We start from the raw sequence: 24,588 nt of genomic DNA, 5'->3' as shown, positions 1-24,588 counted from the left end.
TTATCCCCTGTGATAAAAACTTGAACCTAAACAGAGACCTTTACAGCATCACAAAAATCCAGCTCATGACTGAAATTCAGTTCCTTTCTTTTTTCCACAGGCTTCTTCATGTCAACAAGCAAGGATTTACCAGAAAACTGGAAACTTATTTTCTCTGATACATCTACAACTTTTCATCAAACATTATTCCCCTAATTCTTTCTGTAGGTTTCTCTAGTGCAGGGGTGGCCAAACTGTGGCTCTCCAGATGTCCAGTTCCCAGGAGCCCTTGACAGCATGTGATGGCAGGGGATTATAGGATTTGTAGTCTGCAAACATCTGGAGAGCTAAAGTTTAGCCATGCCTGCTAGAGCAGGGGTAGTCAACCTGTGGTCCTCCAGGTGGTCATAGACTACAATTCCCATGAGCCCCTGCCAGCAAACACTGGCAGGGGCTCATGGGAATTATCATCCATGGACATCTGGAAGACCACAGGTTGACTACCCCTGTGCTAGAGCATCCTTTCCCCCTGCAATTACTGTCACACAGTGGGATATATGCCAGCACACTTCACAGGCTCAAAGGTGCACTGGACCACTGGGATAGGTAATACCCTTGGCAGATTACTCAGAAGTAAAATAGAACACCAGTTGAACAAAAGAATCTGGCTTATGTGACCTAGCTGTGCCACAAATTTTGGTCAACCCAACACTATTGTCTTAATGAAAAAGGATGGGGGAGAAAAAAACAGAGAGATGCAGATGGAATGATTTGTCCAATTGAACCAATTGAACAAAGCACAAGCATGCCAGCCGGCCAGACACATTAAAGTTTCTTCCATTAGTCTCAACAACACATGTGATTTATTTATAAAAGCCCTTCAAATACTGGAAAGACACAGATCTTTGATGATCAGCATTTGCAGAAGAAAGAAAAGCATTCCTGCGATTGCTTTCATTGCTCATCTTTGCCGCTTGCTGTGAAGCCAACTGGTAAAGGAGCTTTGCCCACTGTACTCGACCTGTGCAACTCTGCTTCTCCAGAGCTTCTGTGAGAGGCTCATGTTGACTTAGTGACTGTGCCTCATTGTATTTATTGCCCAGGTGTGATCACCATTGTGGGTTTGGCCTCCCTCACTCATATTCTCCTGTGTTCCATGCTATTCGCCGTAGAATCTTGTTGACCCTTCCAATTAATGGCATGCTGTACCTCCAGAGAGTGGAGTCCTTAATCAAAAGAAGCCTCGACAGATTTTCTTGAAGGGGATACCGGCAATGATAGGCCAAGGCAACATCCATCGGAACACGTACACTGACCCCGTAGGCCTGGAGGACAGAGTGGACAGAGGTCTGCACCACTTTCTTTGGATCAACTATCATTTTACGGGGATTAACGACATGTTTCTGGTCAGGTTCCCGGAGGACATGCTGGAGTATGTTAATCCCAGGTATTGCATTCCAAGAGGAAATGTTGAATTTATAAGTGAACATAGTTGTAGGAAATATATGGTTTTCAAAGAGGAAAACGCCAGCCTCTGGATGTTGCTCTTGAAGGTCTTGCATCATAGTATTCCAGTCTGGATACTTCCCTGGCAGAATAATTTCATCTGCATCATTCAGCAGTATGTATCTGCTTCTGTGCATGTTGCGGTAGATGCAATCATTCAAGGCTGTGATTTGTCCATAGTAGCCAATGTCCTTGGGATCCATTGAATAATGCCAATAAGAAGAGACCTTGAGGTAGGAATCAATAGGCCAAGGGATTATCTCGACAATCCCTTCTGCGATATAGTAATCCAGCACTTTCTCCATCAGTGGGCTGCAGCTGTTCTTGTAGATCACCACTCTGTCCACCCCAAGGATTTTATACATCTCCATGCTCTGCACAAACTGCAGGACGTTGTTGTACTCGCCAAACATGGTGGAGATGCAGACGGTGAATGTCACGGGGGAACCTTCAGGATCACGGTTTCTGATTTCAAAAAGCGGTAGCTGGTCAATATCTCCTCTAGAAGACCAATGTATTGACACATAACGAGGTTCCCAGTCTTCTGGTTCCAAACATTTCAAGTCCGTGGTACCATAAGGGAAGTCAAATCTATCAGAATGGACATCTATTTCAGCCTTGGAGACATATATTTCACCATTGGCTGAGTGGCAGAACCAGCAGTAAAGTTCCTCGACTTCTTTGTGGTGGACTATTGAAATGACTCGTGTCATTTTGTCCTTTCTGTTGTCAAAGTATGGAGCGACTATGAAGGTTCGGTTATCTCTCAAGGGTGTGATGGTGTCAGTGGCAGGAATCCCTCGACAGAGCTTGATTTCTGGTGCAGACGCAGAAGACAGTTTTGTCCTCTGAAAGTATGAAAGGATCAGTATTGAAGCACAGGAAGCAATGCAAACAGCGAACACAAGGCGTGGTTTCTTCCAGGACATCTCAGGCTCTCTGTCGGCTTCGTGGCAGAATCTTTGGCAGGTGCTTTCCACCTGGATGAGAAAGAATGCACAAAATGGAGTAGGAGAGCAAACATGGGCATTGAATATGACTGCACTGTTGATGGCTTTCCACACCCTTGTGAGATTTTTTGATAACAAAAGGGTTGGGACTGAAAATGAAAATTGAGAACCATGTATACCCTTGAATTCCTTGAAGAAAACAGAGAACTGTGATAGACAATAAACAGAATATTGATCAAGCAAATAGTGGTGTCATTCACATGGGACCTTTTCCCCACATTCTATGTTTTAGGGGAGCAGCATTTTTTTCTACCCTACAGCATCATGGTGCATTTGTGCACCTCTGCAGATTTCTCCAGCTTTTGTCCAAGCTTTCTCAAACCTACTTTGCTCTGAGGTTTTGAAGAAGGTCACACTAAAACTGGGTTAGTTGCTGTGTGAAGGGTAAACTGGAATTATCCTGCTCACTTGGCTGCCATTTTCCCTCACCCTGTTCACGTGGCAGCGATTTAACCTCACCCTCTCCACATGGCAGCCATTTCCTCTGCCTGCCGCACATTCAGATAGTATTGTATAGTTTGCACAACCCGGTGTTGTTCTCTCCTATGCTGTGTGAATTTCCAAGAGCTCAGGATGTGTGAAATGTATATATGTGGTTTGTATATTTAATATATTTGCAACCACTGAGGAAGGTTGTAGAAGCCAAAACCCTTCTGGTTTTACGTGTATTAGAGGATATATTCATCCACCAGGAAAGTTGGTTAATTGTAGTCTAAATTTTAGACCCCTGTTTTTAATTTTCTATGTACACAGTATATATTTATTTATTTTTTTAAAATGTGGAACACATCTTCTAGCACACGTGGGGAAATGGAAATTGTCATGGCCATGACAGCCGTTCATCCCGCCCCAAGCATGGCAAAAGAGGCAGGGAGGCAGTCAGCAGGTGCTGGTGGAGGCCGTGGCGACTGTGGTAGAGGAGGCCGGAAGGAGGCCTGAAAGAGGTAGATGCAGGGCAGGCAGCTGAAGCAGCAGATGACAGCAGCAGCGGAGGCATGAGTGGTGAGATGCCAGCTGCTGCACCCATTCCCTTTCATAGCCTCCAAGCGCAGGAGGGAAGAAGAGAGAAGGGGAGGCGATGTGTGGGGGAGGAAGGAGTCTGTGTGCATTTGTTAAGTGTGTCTGTGTGTCTGAGAGAAAGACAGTGGGGAGGGGGTGGGGGCAAGGAGCAGGTTGTTGAAACAAGAGAGAGGAGGGGAAGGGAGGGGGAAGTGGGGGAGGAAGGAGTTTGTGTGTACATGCTTCTGAGTGTTTTTGTGTGTCTGAGAGAGAGAGAGAGAGTGGAGAGGAAGCAGGGAGGAGGTGAGAGAATCTTTCAGGCTGGGAGGAAGGAGGGAGGCAAGGAACAGGAGTGCCTGGGCAGGTATGTGTGTGAGAATCTGATTGTCACTAATTTTTTTTATTATTATTTGTTGTAGCTTGACCCTTTTGGCACAACCGAGAAAATTTTGGGTTGACTTAGCTCCTCCTCTTTTGCTGCGTGCTTAGCCTGTGTAGACCAGGGGTAGTCAAACTGCGGCCCTCCAGATGTCCATGGACTACAATTCCCACGAGCCCCTGCCAGCGAATGCTGGCAGGGGCTCCTGGGAATTGTAGTCCATGGACATCTGGAGGGCCGCAGTTTGACTACCCCTGGTGTAGACACACCAGCAACTGTAAAATCCCATCCTTGTATGGCAGACACCATTGCTGGCATATGAGGAAGGGGTTGAGGTGGTGAACAGATCTCTGCTACCATTTGTCGGAATCTTTGCTACCATTCGGAGAACCCCTTTGCCACTTATTGTGGTGGAGGAACAAAGCAGAAAAGGGAAAGAAAAGAGGGAATCACCCTGCCCCTCTGCATAAGATTCTATCTTTAGCATGCCTTGAGAGAGTGCAGTTTACCTTACCTCCTGAAGGAGCAGCTTTCAATGACATGCTGGAAAACGAATAGGCTTTAAAAGGTTTTTTAAAAAAAAGTTTACTTGCTCAATTTTTACATAAACATATATAATGCACAGTGATCTGAGCTTTTGTCAGATCAGGGCCACAGAAACTTAGCCAGTTGCAAGATATAGTCTTTACATGCTGCTTGCAGAAATGGAGACAGAGTACAGAAGCCTCAGCTTCTCTTCTGTTGAAGAGAGGAAGTGAGTGGTCTCATCTGGAACAAAGCCCTCTCTCTGAGCTTTTCATAGGCTAGACCAAGGGCCATTCCGCAACGGGATCCATGTTGCAAATTGTTTGTGGAACGAAAAATCGCCATTTTAAATAGTGGAATTCGTCGTTATGCATACCTGCCTTTGTAGTGGAATCCAGTTGCGTTTCTATTGTTTCCCACCGGGTTCCGGTCTCGGCAAAAATCGCTAGCCAGGAAGCGCTATTGCCGAGCTCTGTCCCGCCCCTGGCCATCAAGTAGCCAATGGGCGGCCGTTATCATGCTCCCAAACAGCCCCTTTCCCTTTAAGGAAGGTTTAAAAAAAAAACACACCCGTTGCAACGAATATGCGTTGATTCGTTGCAACAGAGAGACCCATCCAGCTAGCAGGTGGTGTTTGAGCTGCCGTTTCATCGTTGCCACGCTCCCCCCGAGTGAAAAAAAAATCCCCCCCCTCACGGGCGCGATTTTCGGCCGAAAACAGTGTGAAAAATAAAGGGAAAATAAACCAGCAAATGGGCTTCTCTGTTGCTTGTGCTTGGTGACTTTAAACAGAGGGACTGCAGCCGGGGAAGCCTCACTGGGTAAACGAAGGCTTGCCGGTGCGTTGATCTCCGCTCGCTCGGAGAAAAAAAAATGGTGATCGCTTCGCCGGAAGATCAGAGAAGAGAGCCAGGGGAAGGGACTTTGTAGAAACCGCAACAATGGTAATGCACAGAACTTTCCTGCTACTGTTGCAGATTGGTTGCAGGAGTGTAGCGCTTTCCAGAGGGTGAATCCACTTTTTGGGATTTCCCTGAAAGCGCTACAACGAAGCGCTTTTTGCGGATCGGTTTCAGGAGTGTTGCAGATTGTCAACGACATTGTGCATAACGGCAAAACTGTAGCGATTTCAATTAGTAACCATTCTGCTATTTTGGACGAATGCAGAATGGCCCCAAGTCAAACTGGTTTCTTTGCAGAGTCTGCAGTTTCTGAGCTGCAGCCAGGCGTCCCTCCTGAGCATATGACCTTGCAATGCAGAAACACCAGGCCTTCAGAATAGGCCTGGACCAATTAACTCACTGACTGCATTTCAATAGAAGGGCATGTGTTCCATTGTCAAGTGCAACAGAAAAAGCTGCCTGTGAAGAGACTCCATCATCTCATTGTAGTCAGTTGAAAGGTAAGTGAACTTGGTGTGAGGTAAAAAGTCACAGCAGACCTGAGATTAGGGACAACTATGCGATAGATTCAAGAAGGCACAGAATAGGAATAATGATAGGAAATAAAGCTTTGTACAGACTGGATGAGTACTGGATGATACAGGGAAACCAAGAGAATTTGTATGTGTTTGTTAGTCCAAACTAACCAATGAGACCTTTGGATAAAGATTGCTCATTTGAGCTATTGCTTATACAATGCAAAATTTGCCTCAGATTTGCCCTATACTGGATGGTTTACAGCAATACTCAAACAATGACAGACGCTGGACTCAACAAGGACATAGGTTTTTTATCTCACTATGCATGCTAACCTTGTTTAACTCATGTATCCACATTCCTCACAATTTAATTTAATTGGGACAATGTGACTGTTAGTATATATAATGTAATTTTGAATTTAACTCTCTGGTCTCAGGACAAGATAGCTGGCATCTCAGCTTCTACTTGCAAGAATGTTTCACACTCAGGTGGAGACAGATGGGGCAAGCAACAAATGGTAAAGTGTAAGCCATTAGTCACTAACAAAGACAGTTTTATTTCTCCTATGTTTTTGTGAACTACAACTGATTGGGACTGATTGGCTGTTTTAGCAAAGAATTATCATATGGCTGTATTTGGATGTTGTGACACAGTTTACTAATTTACCAATTTAACAGGATTAACATTTGCTTATTCCCACTGTCATGATGGTCAGTTCTTAGACTGAAGAAGAGTGCTTGCACTCGAAAGCTCACACCTTGAATAAATCTTTGTTGGCCTTAAAGGTGCCACTGGACTCTGATTCTGTTTTGTTGAGCAAAGATTTCTCAGTTATTGCTGAATGAGACTCCCTAAAAGCATCCTCCTTCAGGAACACCCAGGTCTTTGATTCTTGTGAAATCAGAGAAGGTACTTGGAATTTTTATTGGAAAAGACAGGTGAAGCCTTTCAGTTCCAAGTCTTAGGGACAATTTGGTCTTCTGAAGTGGGGGATGGTAATTTCTGCTGATTCCCCCCTCCTTCTGCAGACCACACCATGCTGTTCCTGACATTGTTGATCACCAGGAACAAACATATGCGAGTCATAGGGGGCTGAAGCAAGAGACGCAAGTCCTGGATTAAAGGCAGTGTTTCCCGGCCCAATGTCATAAGTGAATGAGTAGCTACCATGTAATTAATTAGATGTGATCTTTTATGAATTTCAAGGAACTGGGGTGCACCTAGAATGCCAGGTTAACAGGCTATTTACTTTTGAAGGGCTTAGATACATCTAAAGGTATTGCCACCCATTCTAAAAACACACAACAAAAAGACCCCGTTAAATACATAATGCTATCAACATGCCCGCTATCGTGACACGTGGAGTATGTTTGGAAGAAGATTCTAGATGTTGGAGTTGTGAAATAACATGTATCCTCATAGGCTGAGGATGGGGTACCCATATATTTAGACCCAATTGAATTTGAATATTCTCTCCAAAGCATTATATACCTCATTCTGAATCTGACTAGCATTGGAGGGAGGGCCACTCAGAGGGCCTGGTGCACCACTGAAAACACTAGAGGGGGCTCTGATTGGCCCTCACTGGGAGCACACTCCCCCTCAGAGGGCCAGTCAGAGGCTTTTCAACCACATGGAGCCAGCAGGAGGTGAGTTGTGTGGCTCTGTGACCAGCCAGCCCCCCTCCTCTCCACTGACAGTGGCTTCGCAAGACTGGCTGCCTCCTGTGCAGAGGTAGGAACACCGTCTCCTCCACAGAGAGCCTGCAGATCTAACCTGCCTCTTCGCCACCAGCATGGGCTGCGAGGCCAGTTCACTTCCTCCACATATTCCCAACAGGCCTTCCCAGCTGCCGCTGCCACCATGGAGAAATCTGAGGAAAACAGGCCCTCTGCGTGGGAAGTAGCTGCCTTTCCCATCCCCATGCAGGGTGAGCATGCCTGTCTGTGCATCCCTGCCAGTGGCAGCAGCACAAATGGCCACCTCCCCTCCGCAGGCGGCCCACTTCTGTTTGCCACCTCATCGCTGCTGGTGGGGTGAGGGGCCACTGCGTCCTCTATCTTGTTCTCACCACTCCATCCATCCTCAAGTGGTGAGAACTGGCAGTGTAGAGGGGGGCTGCCGGTGACTCCCAAGCCACTTTTACGACAGGCTTCTTCCCTAGTCAACTAAAATTTTGTTGCTCTTGCCGTAGGATTCAAGTACTGTTAAAACCAGCCCCAGATAATGAGCTTTGCACAATGGCTCACAGCACTCTGCTTGCAACTTACCAACAATGAAATTGGCTTTTGGATCTAATGCGACTGCAATGGATGAGAGCTGAAACCTCTGGATGCCCAACAGCACACCTGTGACATAGCAGTTGTCATTGTAGCTTCTTCCTGAAGTGCCAAGACTCATTTAGATGGCAGTAGACGGAAAACTAAGCTATTGGAGGGCTGACCCGGCACAGTCAAATCTTTTGCTTGAAAAGGGGAAAAATACAAATGCGACAGTCAATTTCTAGACTGGCTCCTAACACAAGGCAAACACGGAACTCACAAATGCACAGGAACCAAAACCATCATGATGGCCCAGGGAGAACTATCTGACCATCATGCTCTTGTACCTTTAAAAGCAATTTGATCTGCCGCTTTTTGGCTCCAGAAACATTTCAGGGGCCTGGAAACACGAGCATCAAGGAACATCTGCAAATGAAACTGACGCTAAATGCGCAGAAGCAGGAGGGACCTTTTAAGGAAAATGGTGGGTCTTCGCATGACATTGTACGGAAGCTACATTGTTATTGTCCCCCTCCCCCTCCCCCTCCCAGTCAGAGCTTTCCCAAAGTTATGTTTGGGAAGGCACTGCAGAAATGTCCAAGCTAAGCTCTGAGAAGCGAGTGCTAAACAGCGAACATGCGCCAATTACAGCCTGCCCCTTTCCCCTTCCTCGCCACATCCAACTCACCTGCTGTGGGAACAGCGTGCTTTCCAGCAAAAGCTGGGCATCCCTTGTGTTAGGAACTCCGGCCAGAAAGCCCGTGAGCCAGCTGCTTTTAAAACATCAGATAATGAGCTTTGCACAATGGCTCACAGCACATGCCAAACTCCGCAGAGCTACCAATTAAGCACATGCTTCCCTTTGAGGCAAAGCTGAACTCTGGACTATTTTAACCCTTTCCCCTGCCTACACTTTCCAAACAGGGAAGATATTCTGTTGCTAATGCACTACAATCGTATGTATACTTGCGGTCTTTTAATAGACCAGTGGTTGGTTTCTCAGCCAATCATCTCCTCTCCAGAAGGGAAGGCTTTTCTTTCGGGGCGTATCGAACACCGGCAGCTCCCATTGTGGAGTGTGTGTAGCCATTGGGGGCTAATGAATCACAGCAGACAGGTTTTCACAGGCAGAGCTCGGCTGATCCTTCAAGCAGATAGGGAGGGGAGAGGATGGAAGGAGCAATGGGGCTCTTCTTCCAGAAAGGGAAGGCTGCTGCCGCTGCCAGGAATGTTTCCTCTCCTTGATGACAGAGACTGGAAGAAGAAAAGAGGGGCGGGGCTTACAAACAGATTGCATGGCATGTATAGCTTGCGAGCTAATCATACTTGGAAATAAACAGGAGTGTCTTGTAACACTCACAAGAGACTTCACTGAGCCAGCTTGGTGTGGTAGTTAAGAGTGGCGGCCTCTCATCTGGAGAACCGGGTCTGATTTCCAACTCCTCCACATGGGGCTAGTCAGAATCCTGTTAGAGCTGTTCTCACAGACAGTTCTCACAGAGTTCTTTCCGCCTCACCTACCTCACAGGGTGTCTGTCGTGAAGAGAGGAAGGGAAGGTGATTTGAAGTCACTTTGGGACTCATGAGGCCTGCTGGATGACCTTGGGACAGTCACAGTTCTCTCAGAGCTCTCTGAGCCTCACCTACCTCACAGGGAGTCTCTAATGGGGAAAGGAAGGGTAGGCAAATGTAAGCAGCCTTGAGACTCCTTTGGGTAATAAAAAGCAGCATGCAAAAACGCGTTTCTTAACTATGCTAACCACTATGGGAAATTTGTTCCAGCACTAGTTCTTAAGAACTGGTATAAAATCTAGTTAATCTTTATGGTTCCACAATACTTATTTATTTCTGTACAAATGCACATGTTACCCTATGGTATTTCTACACAAGTGCCCCCTGAGGAGCAAGACTGTAACAAAATGGCCTTGAGAAAATGTTGGTTGGCCATCTGATCTTGGATATCTCTAGAGAACATCTTGAGAATCTTATCACAAACACACATCCATGGACTCCTATCTGAAATAGGATTCCTAATTTAAAGCAATGCAGTTGCAAGGGAAGTAGAATTCAGACATTAAGGTTAATCTCAAGGCCTAAAACTGCCTCTGGTCAACCTTTCACAAATTGGGCTTCTTATATTTATATATCTCCTGCCTTTCAGCCCAGTGGGGGAACAAGGTGGCTTACATCATTCTCCTCTCTATTTTGTCATCACACCAACCCTGTGAGGTAGGTCAGACTGAGAGTGTATGGCTGGCCTAAGGTCATGCAGCAAGCTTCCATGGCAGAGGGGTAATTCAAGCCTGGCTCTCCCAAATCCTAGTCCAACACTTTAACCACTACACATTGGTCACTATATAGTTTTTCCACCAAAATGTCAGCCTTCCTAAAATAAATGTGTGATGTGGCTGGTAACACAAGCAAGCAACTTACAAAGAAGTGCCTGGGATTTGTTTTTCATTTACTTTTAATGAAACCTGCAATGTTTGTGACACAGATCTCAGCTTCTATAAAATGAAACTTTGAAAAGGTGGAGGAGCTGATTGATTTACCCCGCTGTTACCCCATCCGTGGTTCAGAGAGCTCATGGCATAAGGTTCTCAGTTCCTCCATTTTATCTTCATGATAACCCTCAGAGAGGGAGACTGGTCCAAGGTTGCCCAGTGGTTGAGAAGGAATTTGAACTCAGGGCTCCCCAGTTGTATTTCAGGTATCTTGCACACCACATAGAGTTATGGATGTCAGTTCCCAGTTGGGACCTGGGGATGCCCTGGGATTATAGCTCATCCCAAGACTAAAGAGATCAGTTCCCTTGAAGAAAATGGCTGCTCTGGAGGGTAGACTCCATAGCATTACTGCAAATCCTGCACACTCCTGGTTCCATCCCCAAAGTCTCCAGGTAGTTCCCGACCTAGAGCTGTTTGGGAAATACCTGGAGTTTGAGGGGTTGGGTCCTGAGGAGGGTGCAGTTTGGGGAGAGGAGGGACTTCTATGTGGCAAAATGCTATAGAGTCCACTTTCCAAAGCTGCCATTGTCTCCAAGTGAACTGATATCTCTCATCTGGAGATCACTTATGAGTGTGAGATATTTTCTGTCATTACCTGGCAATTGTCAACACTAGCACCACACCACACGCACTTATAGCAACAAGCTCATTCCATGACCACACAAATGGTCATGGGAGAGGGTATCCAAGCAAAAGGCCATATACTGAAGAAGAAGAAGAAGAAGAAGAAGAAGAAGAAGAAGAAGAAGAAGAAGAAGAGTTGTTTTTTATAGCCTGCTTCTTAGTGCACAAAGGAGTCTCAAAGCAGCTTACAATCGCCTTCCCTTCCTCTCCCCACAACTGACACCCTGTGAGGTAGGCAAGGGTGAGAGAGCCCTGATATCCACTGATGAGAAAGCTGAATGGTGCCATCTCAAGGAATTTGCCTCAGGAGTACAAAATGAAGCTGCATCATTCTGCTAATTTGCAGGAAATTATGAGATTTGAATGTGGGGGTATCAGTTGAAAACAAATCTATTCCCACAAGAGTCTTTCATAAAGGTCTTACCAGCCCATTTGTGTATAAATTGGAGGCAGACTGTGACACACTGTTTGATGAGGGAGAAGCAGAGGAAATGCACTGAAATTTCCCCTTATTCTCGGGATGGGAATCACCCATTTCCTTCGTAACAGTAGGGAAGCAGGCCCTCTAGATTTGGGACGTTTTCAGAGGGGAAACCGATCGCCTGAACAGGAACATCATGCATCATGCAGTGTGTTCAACACTGTCAACATTTCAGAGTCAACAGTCACTGTTTAAATCCCACCTTGAAAAGGAGGAATTAGTACATTTTGCCATGTGCAGAGAAATTTTTCTCTCCCAACAGAGGAAGCCATGGCTAAGCTTGAGGCAGATTATGCCGTATGTCGCTTTTGTGGCAACTTGGCAACTCCAACCTAAAAAAAAATGCAGAGAATGAGGTTTCTGAGCTATAAAGATCACTTTTTGTTTTGCTGCAGGAATGGCAGAGCCAGGGCTTTCAACGACACCATCGGAGCTGCAAAACTCACATTTACTAACACATAGCATCGACATCCTTGATCACAGAAATTCACGTCACTGTTTAGAAGTGAATGAGCAGGGATCCAAAGTGATCCATTCTCCCTGTCTTCATTTTTATCCTTACAACAACAGATCTGTGAGGTAGGCAACACTGACAGAGAGAGAGAGAGAGAGAGAGAGAGAGAGAGAGAGAGAGAGATTGACCCAGTGTCACCTAGACCGTTTATGCACTGGGAACTTCACTGCCCCAGCTCCCATGCAGGAGCACAAATCCGGCCCGGATGAGATGCACCAGGCCAAATGCTCCCCCATGTGGGTGCAGGAAGAGGTGGGGCAACCTGCCATGACTAAAACTCCAGCCTGCAGCCTGGCATGAAACCTCCAGTGCATAAACGGTCCTAGTGATCCTTCATGCATGTTTGTGAACAGGCACTGGTACAAAAGAACATAGGAACGGCCAAGCTAGATCAGACCACTGGTCCATTTAGTCCAGCATCCTGAGAAGACATACAAACAGGGTGTGGAAGCCAGGGCTCTTTTTGCTGTGGCTCTCCAGTAACTGGTTATTCAAAGGTATTCTGCTACTGATCATGGTGGTACCATTTGCACATCATGCCTAGGTTATCAGTGGATTTATCATCCATGAACTTGACTAATCTTCTTTTTAAAGAAACAGAAGTTAGTGGCTATCGATAGATCCTATTACAAAGGATTCCACAGATAAATTGCATTTTGTGAAAAAAAATAATTTATTTCAAGCTTATTCGTGGTTTCTTGTCATTCTTCAAGATTCCAAATACTTCAAGATGAGAAAAAACAGGTGGTTTAGCAGTTCGAAATATAAAATTGTATTATCAAGCAGCGAGTCTGGATTGAAGATTAGACGAAGAACCGTAAAACGAAGAACCGTAAAACTTGAATCAGCAGACCTACATAAAGGTTTACATAATCTCTTCTGGATAAAGAAATCAACCACAGTGATGACAATAAAAGCTACATAATTAGAGATGGATTATTGAAAATATGGTTTTCACATCAGAATTTATTGCATCCCCAATAGAATAATATCATGATAAAAATATGAGGGAAAATGTGTGACTTTAACCTATGATATATGTTCAACATTCAGGGGGAGTTTAAATCTTGGCATGATATAAAAGATAAAAGAATCAATATTCAAAGGCTAATATGTTGTCAATCAATACCAAGATTAAAGAAAATAATAAGGAAGGTGAAGAAAGACCAAGTTTGAAAAGATAATTACAAAACAAAAAGATAATTTATTGTTGTAGTTATATAAGTTATTCTTTTAGTTTGAAACAGAAGAATAAATGAAAAGAAGTAAATAGATGCAGAATTTTAACAAATGCCAATGTACCAATGGAAATAATTATGGGAAAAAGAAATTAAATTCACAACCAGCCAGATGCTAAGAAAAAATTGGTATAAAATATTTTTAGATGGTACATTACCCCAAAGGACATTGAGAAAATAGATTTTAAAATCGCAAAGAAAAAAAATGTTGGAAATGTCAAGAAATAAATGGAACTTTTTATTATATGTGGTGAACCCGCAAAAAAAAAAAAAACCCAGAAAAATATTGGAAGAAAATACATGGGAAAATGCAGAATATATTATCTATGGAAGCCCAGAATATGTTATTAGGAATATTGCCTAATAAGCTAGCAAAAGTTTTAGAAGAGAGATTTGAATGTATAGTGACAGTGGTTAGGATTATTTATGCTACAAAATGGAAATCTCTGTCTAAGCTTTTGAAGAATGGAGTAATATACTGGCCAAGTATACCGTAATGGCAAAATTAACTTATCCGAAAAATAGATCACATTCAAAGTTTGAGGAGAAATGGAACATTTACTATGAAAGCAGAAGATAAATTTAGAATGAGAAGGAATTTAAAATAGTACATAACTGTATAATAAAGCCAGAACTTAAAAATGAGAATAAGATTTGAACATAAACATTAAAAGAATTGGAATTTGAACAATAATATCCTTGATTTTTAACTCACTTTTAAAATGTGAGATCTAATGGATTTTCTTATTTTAATGGATTTTGACATATTACCCATTCATAGTTAATCTGATGAGATGTGTAACTTGAGATATTTAGTAATAATGAAAATAATAATATAGTGGCAAAATAGATTGGTTCTAATAACTGAAGCAACAATTGCTTGTTTTTCTAATATATTACAAAGTGTAAAGTAAATTTTGAATAATTATATGAATTATTATGTATAACCCCCTCTTCTTTTCTGTATCCTTCCTATATTTATTTTATATTCTTATTTCTCTTTTTTTAATTAAATGTCTAAGAAGTAATTTATTTAATCTGTCCTGGCAAAAACGCAACATGAAGGCAAATTTGAGTAAAACTTTACTTTCACTGAAATAGACCAGGACCAAGCAAAATAACCCCTGAGATAAACAAGTTTCCCCTCCCAGTGGCACATGAGATAGTAATTTCTTATCTTGTATGCAAGATGAATCATTGTCCTATAGGTACAATGTAGTTTGAGTCCAGTGGTACCTTTAAGAAGAGTTGGTTTTTATACCCCACTTTTCTCTACCCAAAGGAGTCAAAGAGGCTTACAATTGCCTTCCCTTCCTCTCCCCACAACAGGCACCCTGTGAGGTGGGTGAGGCTGAGAGAGCCCTGATGTTACTTCTCTGTGAGAACAGCACTATCAGGGTCACCCAGCTGGCTGCATATGGAGGAGCAGGGAATCATCCCCGGCTCGCCAGATTAGAACCTGCTGCTCTTAACCACTACACCAAGCTACACCAACATGCACACAAAAGCTTAAACCCAGAATTAAACTTGGTTTGTCTTAAAGGTCCTACTGGACTCAAACTTTGTTCTGTTGCTTCCGACTACCACGGCTACCTGCCTGAGTGCCACTGGGAGGGGAAACTTGTTTATCTCAGGGGTTATTTTGCTTGGTCCTGGTCTACTTCAATGAAAGCAAACAGCATTTTAGTTTTACTCAAATTTGCATGTTGCATTTTTGCCAGGACAGATTAAATAATATGCATTATAAGAACCACCCACTGAGTTTCACAGTCAGTTTCCAAGTCAGGGTTCATTGTATTACTCTTCTGACTGCTATTAGTTTGTGGCATTACTCTGCAGCAACTTCTTCTCTACCCCAGAGAGAGGTCACCAACAGTACTCCTTTCACACCAAGATGACGCTGAACAATATTGATGGAATGTTATTTTATCCTCATATGCCCTTCCAAGTAGTGAAGTAATTTAATTACGAATGCGTTGAAATTCCTTGGTGGGAAAAAAAAACACCCACATTTTGTTTATTACTTAACTGTATTCCCACTCTAAAGCATGATACCTGCCTTTGTTTATTCTGTACTGCAGTAGATCCTTCTGCACTTTTCTCCCTTAAATTGTGTTTTTTTAGTATGCTTTTAAAGGCTTTGTTGTTGTTGTTGTTACTTAAGTGTACTTAGTTTAAGAGCAACCATTTTTCCAATCTAAATGTGATGGAATTTCCTCCTCTGCCTTAAGACATGTTTGTTGCGTGTGTGTGTGTTAAGTGTCCTCAAGTCACTTTCGACCTTCAGCAATCCAATGCAAGAATGACACCCCCCCCCCAAAAAAAAAATGTCTTGTCAGTCACAGCCTTGCTCCAGTCTTGCAAACTGAAGGCTGCAGCTTCCTTGATTTTATAAATCTATCTCATGTTAGCCCACGGGATGTTCGCCTGGCCTCGACCCGGGCCAGGGCCTTTTCGGTCCTGGCCCCAACCTGGTGGAATGAGCTCCCAGAAGAGCTAAGGACCCTGCGGGATCTACCAACTTTCCGCAGGGCCTGCAAGATGGAGCTCTTCCGCCAGGCATATGATTGAGGCCAGGGAAGCTCTCCCACTAATCCATCGGAGGATCCCCTCCTATATTGAGATCTCTAACATCGAGATCATTGTTAGATCTTTTGCATTGGCGCTACCCATTTTCTGAATATTATTCTCTCCACCAGGCTGAACATGGGGGAAGTTGGGTAAATATGATTAGAATTGTGACCACTGCCGCTTATATGTTATATGTGATATGTTGTTTGATGTAAATTGGGTTTTTTATGGGGATTTTATTGTGCTTTTAACTGTTTATGTTGTAAACTGCACTGAGACCTATTTGGAGAAGGGCAGTCTAAAAATTAAATAATAATAATGATGATGATGATGCCGCCTATTTTCATGTTCCCCTTGTGCAGCTGGGAAGCAGCTGGGGAAAGGAGACAATAGAATAGGGTTGCCAGCTTTTAAAATGATCTTTCTTGTTACTCCTTTAATAAGTTTGATCTGCAAGCAATTATTAGATGATGTTACTCAGCTCCCTTCCATGAAAAGAGACCACCATCCATTTCTGAATATTATTCTACTCTTAAAGGCCAGCATAGTGAAGAGGTTAAGAGCACCAGTGTGGTAAAAGCGGTTAAGAGTAGCAGCTGTAGAACTGGGTTTGATTCCCCTCTCCTCCTCCACATGCAGCCAACTGGATGACCTTGAGCCAGTGATAGTTCTTACCTTGAAGAACAGTTCTCTCAGTTCTCTCTGAGCTCTCTCAGCCCCACCTACCTCACAGGGTGTCTGTTGTGAGGAGATGATGGGAAAGGGGTTTGTGAGCCATTTTGGGAGTCTTTCATGCTGTGAAACGTGGGTTATAAAAAAAACAGCTCTTCTTCTTCTTAAAAGGACAAGAACAAAGAAGAAGAACCAAAATACAATAAGCAGGTCCACCAGGATTATCATTTTACTCATGGGTAAGGTCCTGTCTCCTCCCCCCTGTTCCTCATATGTTTTCCTCTCCCTCTGTTAGTCAATTGGACATCACACATGCTTATTTCTGCCATATCTCCCTGAAGACTTAAACAGCACATGTTTATTCCAGACATAAATCTGTGTGATACCACATTGACCACTAGTAGGAGCAAAATACATCTAGAACAGGGGGGGAAACACCATTAGAAGAACCAACAATTTGCCAGAAACCCCCTATGCTTCTCTCTCTGTGCTTACCTGCTCTAAATTTCCTGTTCTTGCTGCTTTCCTTTTTTGCTAAGCGGCGATCGGCAAGCCTGGCATGCAGCCGGAAAGCTGAAAAAGCCATCTTCAAGGAAACACACAGATTGTTTTGTTCCTCCTTTAGGTTAAACCAGTTAGCTCCCAAGGCCCAAAGTAAAAGCATTGTGATAAATCACACATTTAAACAAATAAACAAATGACGTTGCACATTGTCTTTGCAGTAGTGACTTAAGCAAACTGATCCAACTGGGTTGACCTCTTTTTAGTCTGCAACCCCACCCCCCAAAGCAACCACCTAACTCTCGCTCATGCCTCAATATCTTATTGTTGTGCAGCTGACATTTTCATAAACAGGCCCAGAGTGTTTGTATGAGCATCCTTTCAGCACAGAGCATCCTTCTGCAGGACCTGAGTCTCCCTCAGCTTTGCACCTTCCTTACACAACTGTTTGCTGGAGAACTTTGTTGACATTCCCAATTAGTGACTCATTGTATCTCCAGATGGTGGTGTCCCTAATGAGGGATTCTCGGGGAAGAGCTGCTTGTAGAGGGACCCGGCAATGGTAGACAAAGGCAACATCCATTGAGACTTTAATGGTGTCTCCGTAGGTATGGAGAACAGAGTGGACGGACGTCTGAACCACTTTCTTTGGATCAATAATCATTTTCCGAGGATTGAAGACATTTTTCCGGTCGGGTTCCCGGAGGACGTGATTCAAGATATTAACTCCAGGCACTGTGCTCCAAGAGGAGATGTTGAACATGTTGGTGGGGGTAAATACAGTCTTAGGGAAGATGTGGTTTTCAAAGAGGAAAACACCAGCCTGTGGATGTTGTTCCTGAAGGTCTTGCATCATGGTTTTCCAGTCTGGATACTTCCCTGGCAGAATAATTTCATCTGCGTCATTCAGCAGCAGATATTTGCTCCTGTACATGTTGCGGTAGATGCAATCATTCAAGGCTGTGATTTGTCCATAGTAGCCAATGTCCTTGGGATCCATTGAATAATGCCAATAAGAAGAGACCGTGAGATACGAATCAATAGGCCAAGGGATTATCTCGACAATCCCTTCTGCGATATAGTAATCCAGCACTTTCTCCATCAGTGGGCTGCAGCTGTTCTTGTAGATCACCACTCTGTCCACCCCAAGGATTTTATACATCTCCATGCTCTGCACAAACTGCAGGACGTTGTTGTACTCGCCAAACATGGTGGAGATGCAGACGGTGAATGCCACGGGGGAACCTTCAGGATCACGGTTTCTGATTTCAAAAAGCGGTAGCTGGTCAATATCTCCTTCAGAAGACTCATGTATTGACACATAACGAGGTTCCCAGTCTTCTGGTTCCAAACATTTCAAGTCCGTGGTACCATAAGGGAAGTCAAATCTATCAGAATGGACATCTATTTCAGCCTTGGAGACGTATATTTCGCCATTGGCTGAGCGGCAGAACCAGCAGTAAAGGTTCTCGACTTCTTTGTGGTGGACTATTGAAATCACTCTTGTCATTTTGTCCTTTCTGTTGTCCAAGTATGGAGCGACTATGAAGGTTCGGTTATCTTTCAGGGGCGTGATGGTGTTTCTGGCAGGAATCCCTCGGCAGAAATTAGTATTTGATATCGTCGTGGAAGAGATGTCCATTTCATGCACCACCATAGACTTGAAATGCATGTTCTTGAAGTAGGAGATACTCATTACTGATATGCACATGACAATAGAAACCGCAGCCACCACGTTTGATTTTTTCCAACAGGAAGACATCTCAGACTGTTGTTTATTGGCCCTGTGACTGGTCATCAGACAGCTGTTCTGCAAAACAAGACATGGGAAAATGCAAAACCATGTGAAGAAGCAAATGATGGGAATTCAACTTCACTATACCTTTCATCGCCAAACATCTACTTGGAGCCGGGATCAATAATGAAGGTGGAAAATGCATGACTAATGACTAACTCACATTAATAATAATAATAATAATAATAATAATAATAATAATAATAATAATAATAATAATAATAATAATAATAATAATAATAAGCATGCACCCATGAAATCGATTCTAGTGTTAGAAGATTATCCAAGATAGGAATGACATTTTGGGAAGGTAAGTGAGAAGCAGCCCCATACTCCACCACAGAAGGACTGCGTCTCTTGGAATTCCAAACTAACGACTGTTAGGTCACCTTTGAAGTCACTTCTTCTGTTCTAAAAAGGAGACACTAATTTAAATCCACATGAAGGAACTTCCTTCTGAAAAAGACAGATTTTGCAGAGGCTGGAGTCAAATCATGGTGTAATCCTGGTAGGAGATCTTAGGCTTCCCTTTTAAGGTGGGACAGCTCACCGTTTATGACTTTTGTCATGAAAACTGTAATTAGGAAGACTTCTGAAAAGAAACAGTAGCAAAAAAATACATTGTGATTGATAGGTATAGGTAGAGAAATGGTCTATATACCTAAGAGGCCTCTTGGGGAGGAGGGGGCTACAAAGAGACCCACGCCTCTTGGGACACATATTTGCAGATAAACATTCAAGTGTATTTAATCTGTTTTCTAGATTAGATTGCTGCAGGGCAGGAATGGTTTAAGGATTTCCTGGGGGCCCATAGCACCAGAGCCAGTTTAAAGATTCGCAAGGCCCTAAGAAAGCACTATTGTGATGGGAGCACCCAGACTGAGGGCAGAGGGGCTCCCCACAGTGGAAAGGGGTGCCACTCCATGTTGAGAAATCTCTGGAGCCTGAAGGCTCTGCTCCGGAATCAGTCCCTCCCCTCTCTTTGTGTACAGTTTAACAGTCCTTCTTCTCTGCTTCTCTCCAGTGGTGATTGCTTTGATTGCTACAAGGTTGATCTGAAGAAATCTGTATGTAAATCATTATTAAACTCAGCATCAGCTTTCTCAGTTATAAATACGTGTGCTGTATATTAGCGATCCCCAACCTGTGGGCCGCGGACCACATGTGGTCCGTCGACTAAAAGGAGGTGTGCCGCGAAGGATGCCTTCTCCCCCCGGCCCTTTACTTCATCCACGATCCGGCAGGCGCACATGGGACTATCTCGTTGCAGAGAAACAAGCTCAGGGTTCCCATTGATTTGTCATTGTCATGAGTTAAAATTTTCATTAAAATAAAATGTTCCTTATGTTCATTGTTGTGGCATGTCTGTATCTTATTTTGAAGGGATGTTTAAACATTACCATAGCGACCAGAGTCAGAGAGCATTAGGGCAGTGGGCCTCAGTAAAATTGTCAAGCGTTGAGTGGTCCTCTGTGATAAAAATGTTGGGGACCACTGCTGTATATGTATTCATCATCTGCTTTGAAGAAACCGCAGATTCTGCTCCATAAAAGGAAGGTGGAATACATCTGGTAACTGCTAGAATATTACCCCTAAAGCAGTGATCCGCAGCCCCCGGTTTGGGGATCAGTACCGGTCCGTAGATCAGTTGGTACTGGGCCACGGCTCCTCCTCCTCCCCAGCTGCTGCCTCGGGGGCTGCCCTGCCACTCTGCCGCTGGCTCACCTTTGGTGCTCTCCAGCGGCCGCCGTGGCTAGGCATCCCCCTTGGTATGGTACTGCAGGCAGCGCCTCCGAGCAGGCGGCAGGAAGTCAGGGGCACCAGTGGGAAAGCAAGTGGAGTAGGGGCTCAGGTGGAGGCGGCAGCATCCCTCGGCAAAAGACTACCCTCCCCTGGGCCTCAGTAAAATTGTCAAGCGTTGACCGGTCCCCGGTGATGAAAAGGTTGGAGACCACTGACCTAAAGAACAGACAGGCTATCCCATCTCTACCACTCTGAGTGTCCTTAAAGAGGGGAAAGGGTGGAGGAGAGAGGCTATGGCCCTGATCCAAAAGGGAAGGCACTGTTCATGGGTCCTGGAAGTGTGGGGCCTTTAGCATGTGCTACATGGATAAACCAGCCCTGCTGCAGGGGTGGCCAAATTGTGTGTCTCCAGATATGCTGGCAGGGACTCATGGCAATTGTAGTTCATGGACAGCTGGAGAGCTACAGTTTGGCCTCCCCTGAATAACTGCATCGTGCCCTAGGCAGGACTACCTTTGAAGATGTTCTGGAAGCTTCTGAATACAGCAAGAAGGCTCAGGACAGGTATCCAGTACACATCTTGCCTGTATTTAGATAGCCCTTCCGGCTGATTAATTTCCAGGTACAGTTCAAAGAGCTGGGTCTTACTTTTAATGTCCTAAACCAGAGATTCCCAGTCTTTTTCAGCATGTAGTTACCTGGGGAAGGCATATAATTTGAGGGGTCCGTCAGCTGAAAAGGCCCTGAAGTTGGGATTATGCTGCATCGGGCCCGGTGCTTTCCCATAGATTTTCTTTTTGATACAGTTCTGGCTGCAGCACCTAGGGATGCAGGGAAGCCTGAGAACAGTAACAGCTTAACTATCGACTAGACTCCGGGTTCTGCAAGACTAGAACAAAGTGGTAGTCAGCGGGTTGCACCATCAAGATAAAATAACCTTTCCCGCTCTGAGTGGCCTTGGGCCAGTCACAGTTCTCTCAGAGCTCTCTCAGCCCCACCTGTTTGTGGGGAGAGGAGGAGTAGGCGATTGTAAGCTGCTTTGAGACCCCTTTGGGTAGTAAACAGGGGGGTACAAAAATAGCTCTTCTTAATTTTGCTCCGTTTTTTTACATCTTTATCATTCATTCCCTTCTTTCTCCCCCTATTTTTCCCAGTCTTTTCTCATTCATTTTTCTCTCTCTCCGCCTAATTTTCCCTTCCCTTCCCTTCCCTTCCCTTTACTCTTCAAGTTTGGGTCTCAGCTCCTTTTCCATCCTTATCTTGCTTGGCAACAGCATGCACTTTAATAGTAGTAGAAAAGCAAACCTGTATCTTAGGAAAACAAGCAAGTAAAGCTCTCCCCTGATCTAACCAAGTAGTCCAAGGATGTGACCTCCCCCCCCCCCCCACTTCACATGCATAGTAATGTCCCGTGAATCTATTTTGGTGGTTGTACATGTTAGAACTCCCAATTAAGGAACTGGGCAGTTCTCATTATTATGGTGTTGGTGGAAGATCTAATAGACCACTGTAAAGCTAACTCGGCTCTATGGCAAAAGGATGCAATCTTTTAAACATCACTAAAAATTAGACTGATAAGATATGTCATACTCAGTTTTTGTCCCCAATGGGGGACACAAACCTACACTGTTCTCTTGTCCTCCATTTTATCCTCACAACAGCCTTGTGAGGTAGGTCCGACTGAGAATGTGTCACCCAGCAACCTTAGCTTAGAAAGTTACCAGATGTTCTATAGTAGTGGTTCTCAACCTTCCTAATGCCTTTAATACAGTTCCTCATGTTGTGGTGCCCCCCCAACCATAAAATGATGCAAGTGTTCTTTCACAGACATTAAACCCAAACTGACCAATGGTATGAAGATCCATTGTTCAGGATTGCATATAAATTGGTTATAAATTGTATATAAATTGTCAGGCGCCTCCAGGAGGAGCAGCAACAGTGGCGGCACCCCCCCTTCGGCCAAGCTGCTCGCTCTGCTGCGACCCCTGTGACCCCCAAAGGGGTCCCGGCCCCCAGGTTGAGAAGCACTGTTCTATAGGGTTTCCATTACCTTGAAGCTTCTTCCACGTGTGCAGGCCAGCACCTGGCAACAGACCTCAGAGTTCTGTCTGCCTCGAGGGAATCAGCACCAAAACAGAGCCTCCTCCTTGCTCCTGGGAGTTTTATTCATCTCTTTTGCTCCTCTCACTGACCAGGGTCAGGCCAGGCCAAAGAAGCTTTTCCTGAAGTCTCCAGGAGATTTTTCCTGAAGTTGTTGTAGCTCCTCCAAATCTCAGCTAGATATCACTAGCTGGAGGTGGTGGTGGGGAACTTCGAGCAGCCTTTCTCGTTTTTTTTTCACCATTGAGAAACCCCTGAAACATTCATCGGGCTTTGGGAAACCCCAGAAGTGATGGGATTGTGCAGAATATGGTTGGGAAGCAGAGCTGTGCACGTGCCCACCCTGGGCCCCGCCCCTTCCCACCCTCTCCCGGCCCATCATTGGTCATTTTGGGATGGGGTTGACATGACCATATATGGTCATATCACTCAATAAATGTTTAACAAATTTGTTAAATGTTTAACAAATTAAAAATATATGAAAAATTAATTAACTCCCACCCATTCAGGAAACCCTTCCATGGCTGCCAAGAAACCCTAGGGTTGGAGCTTCTTTCAGGTGTGCCAACCAGATCCTATGGACCTCAGAGTTCTGTCTGTCTTGAGGGAATCACCATGAATAGAGAGCCTCTTCCTTGCTCCTAGGAGTTTTACCATCTCTCCTTCCTCGTGCCATGGAGCATTGGGCACCCCACACTGAGGAACTCAAAAGTTGAGCTGAACAATAAAAATAATGTAAAACTTGTTAGTTGTTTATTATGGTGCACAATTAAAAACAGAATAAAAACTTCTTAAAAACTATACCAAACTAACAGCACATAGAACCAAGGACCAAACGCGTTTCGATGCTTCCGGGTCTTCCTCAGTGGTCAAGATTATGATAATACACTCTATATAGAAATGTACCTATATAGAACTCTCTATAATGTATAGCTCAATGGTTGAGTGGGATCCTGAAAGATAAATAAATATTGGAAAATATCAGAATGAGCATAATTAAAAGAAGAGTCTAACATGTAAATCATTCAAAAATAAGTGGTGACTTGCTGTAATGTGTAAATTATATCCTTTTTGGTGACAAATTCCTATATTATGTCCCTAAAGTCACCACTCTATAAAAATAAGAGACTTCTTTAAAGAATTTTTTTTTCAAAGGTGAAATTGCCCATATTGCCAACAGGGTATCCCCATACATACCTTCGCTATCATTAAGTTCAGAACTCAGAGTGTGATCTCATGTGCGTCAGAAAAAGCTATATCATTGAATTAGGAAGGAAACTATTTATGCCCATCTGTAAGGCTGATGCAGTCCTGCTATTGTTGCATCAGCGTCTGTGGACTGGCCTTGAAGTCCAGCAAAAAAATGTGTGTGTGTGTAGGGGAGGGAAAGGGGGTGGAGGGGGGTAGAGGACACCACATCCAGTCTCCCAGCTGCAAACTAAAGTACATTAATACATTGATACATATTAATACAACATTCTGATATTTTTCAACATTTATTTATCTTTCAGGAACCCACTCAATCATTGAGCTATACATTATAAAGGTAAAGGTATCCCCTGTGCAAGCACCGGGTCATGTCTGATCCTTGGGGTGACGCCCTCCAGCGTTTTCATGGCAGACTCAATACGGGGTGGTTTGCCAGTGCCTTCCCCAGTCATTACCGTTTACCCCCCAGCAAGCTGGGTACTCATTTTACCGACCTCGGAAGGATGGAAGGCTGAGTCGACCTTGAGCCGGCTGCTGGGACTGAACTCCCAAC

General features: G+C 44.2%; 1 protein-coding gene across 15 annotated transcripts in view; it reads right to left on the bottom strand.

The window, feature by feature from the left end:
• Positions 1–470: 470 nt before the first annotated feature.
• LOC143822230 (uncharacterized) overlaps positions 471–24,588 on the bottom strand; it is a 48,895-nt gene continuing 24,777 nt past the window's right edge. For 4 of the 15 annotated variants that reach the window (XM_077307168.1, XM_077307164.1, XM_077307163.1 and 1 more), the window contains 3 exons: positions 17,183–18,998; positions 8,769–9,334; positions 8,090–8,283 (listed from right to left, as the gene is read on the bottom strand). In XM_077307168.1, the coding sequence (XP_077163283.1) occupies positions 17,625–18,986 (1,362 nt within the window). In that variant the 5' untranslated portion in view covers positions 18,987–18,998 and the 3' untranslated portion in view covers positions 8,090–8,283; positions 8,769–9,334; positions 17,183–17,624. Of the gene's footprint in view, positions 2,466–8,089; positions 8,284–8,427; positions 8,738–8,768; positions 9,335–12,329; positions 18,999–19,644; positions 20,182–23,327; positions 23,544–24,023; positions 24,095–24,588 lie in introns of those variants that run through there. The other 11 variants (XM_077307161.1, XM_077307170.1, XM_077307171.1 and 8 more) reach the window with 11 other exon arrangements.

Source organism: Paroedura picta, chromosome 12 (assembly GCF_049243985.1).
Source record: "Paroedura picta isolate Pp20150507F chromosome 12, Ppicta_v3.0, whole genome shotgun sequence".
Classification (NCBI taxonomy): domain Eukaryota; kingdom Metazoa; phylum Chordata; class Lepidosauria; order Squamata; family Gekkonidae; genus Paroedura; species Paroedura picta.
This window is presented reverse-complemented; position numbering and strand designations above follow the sequence as displayed.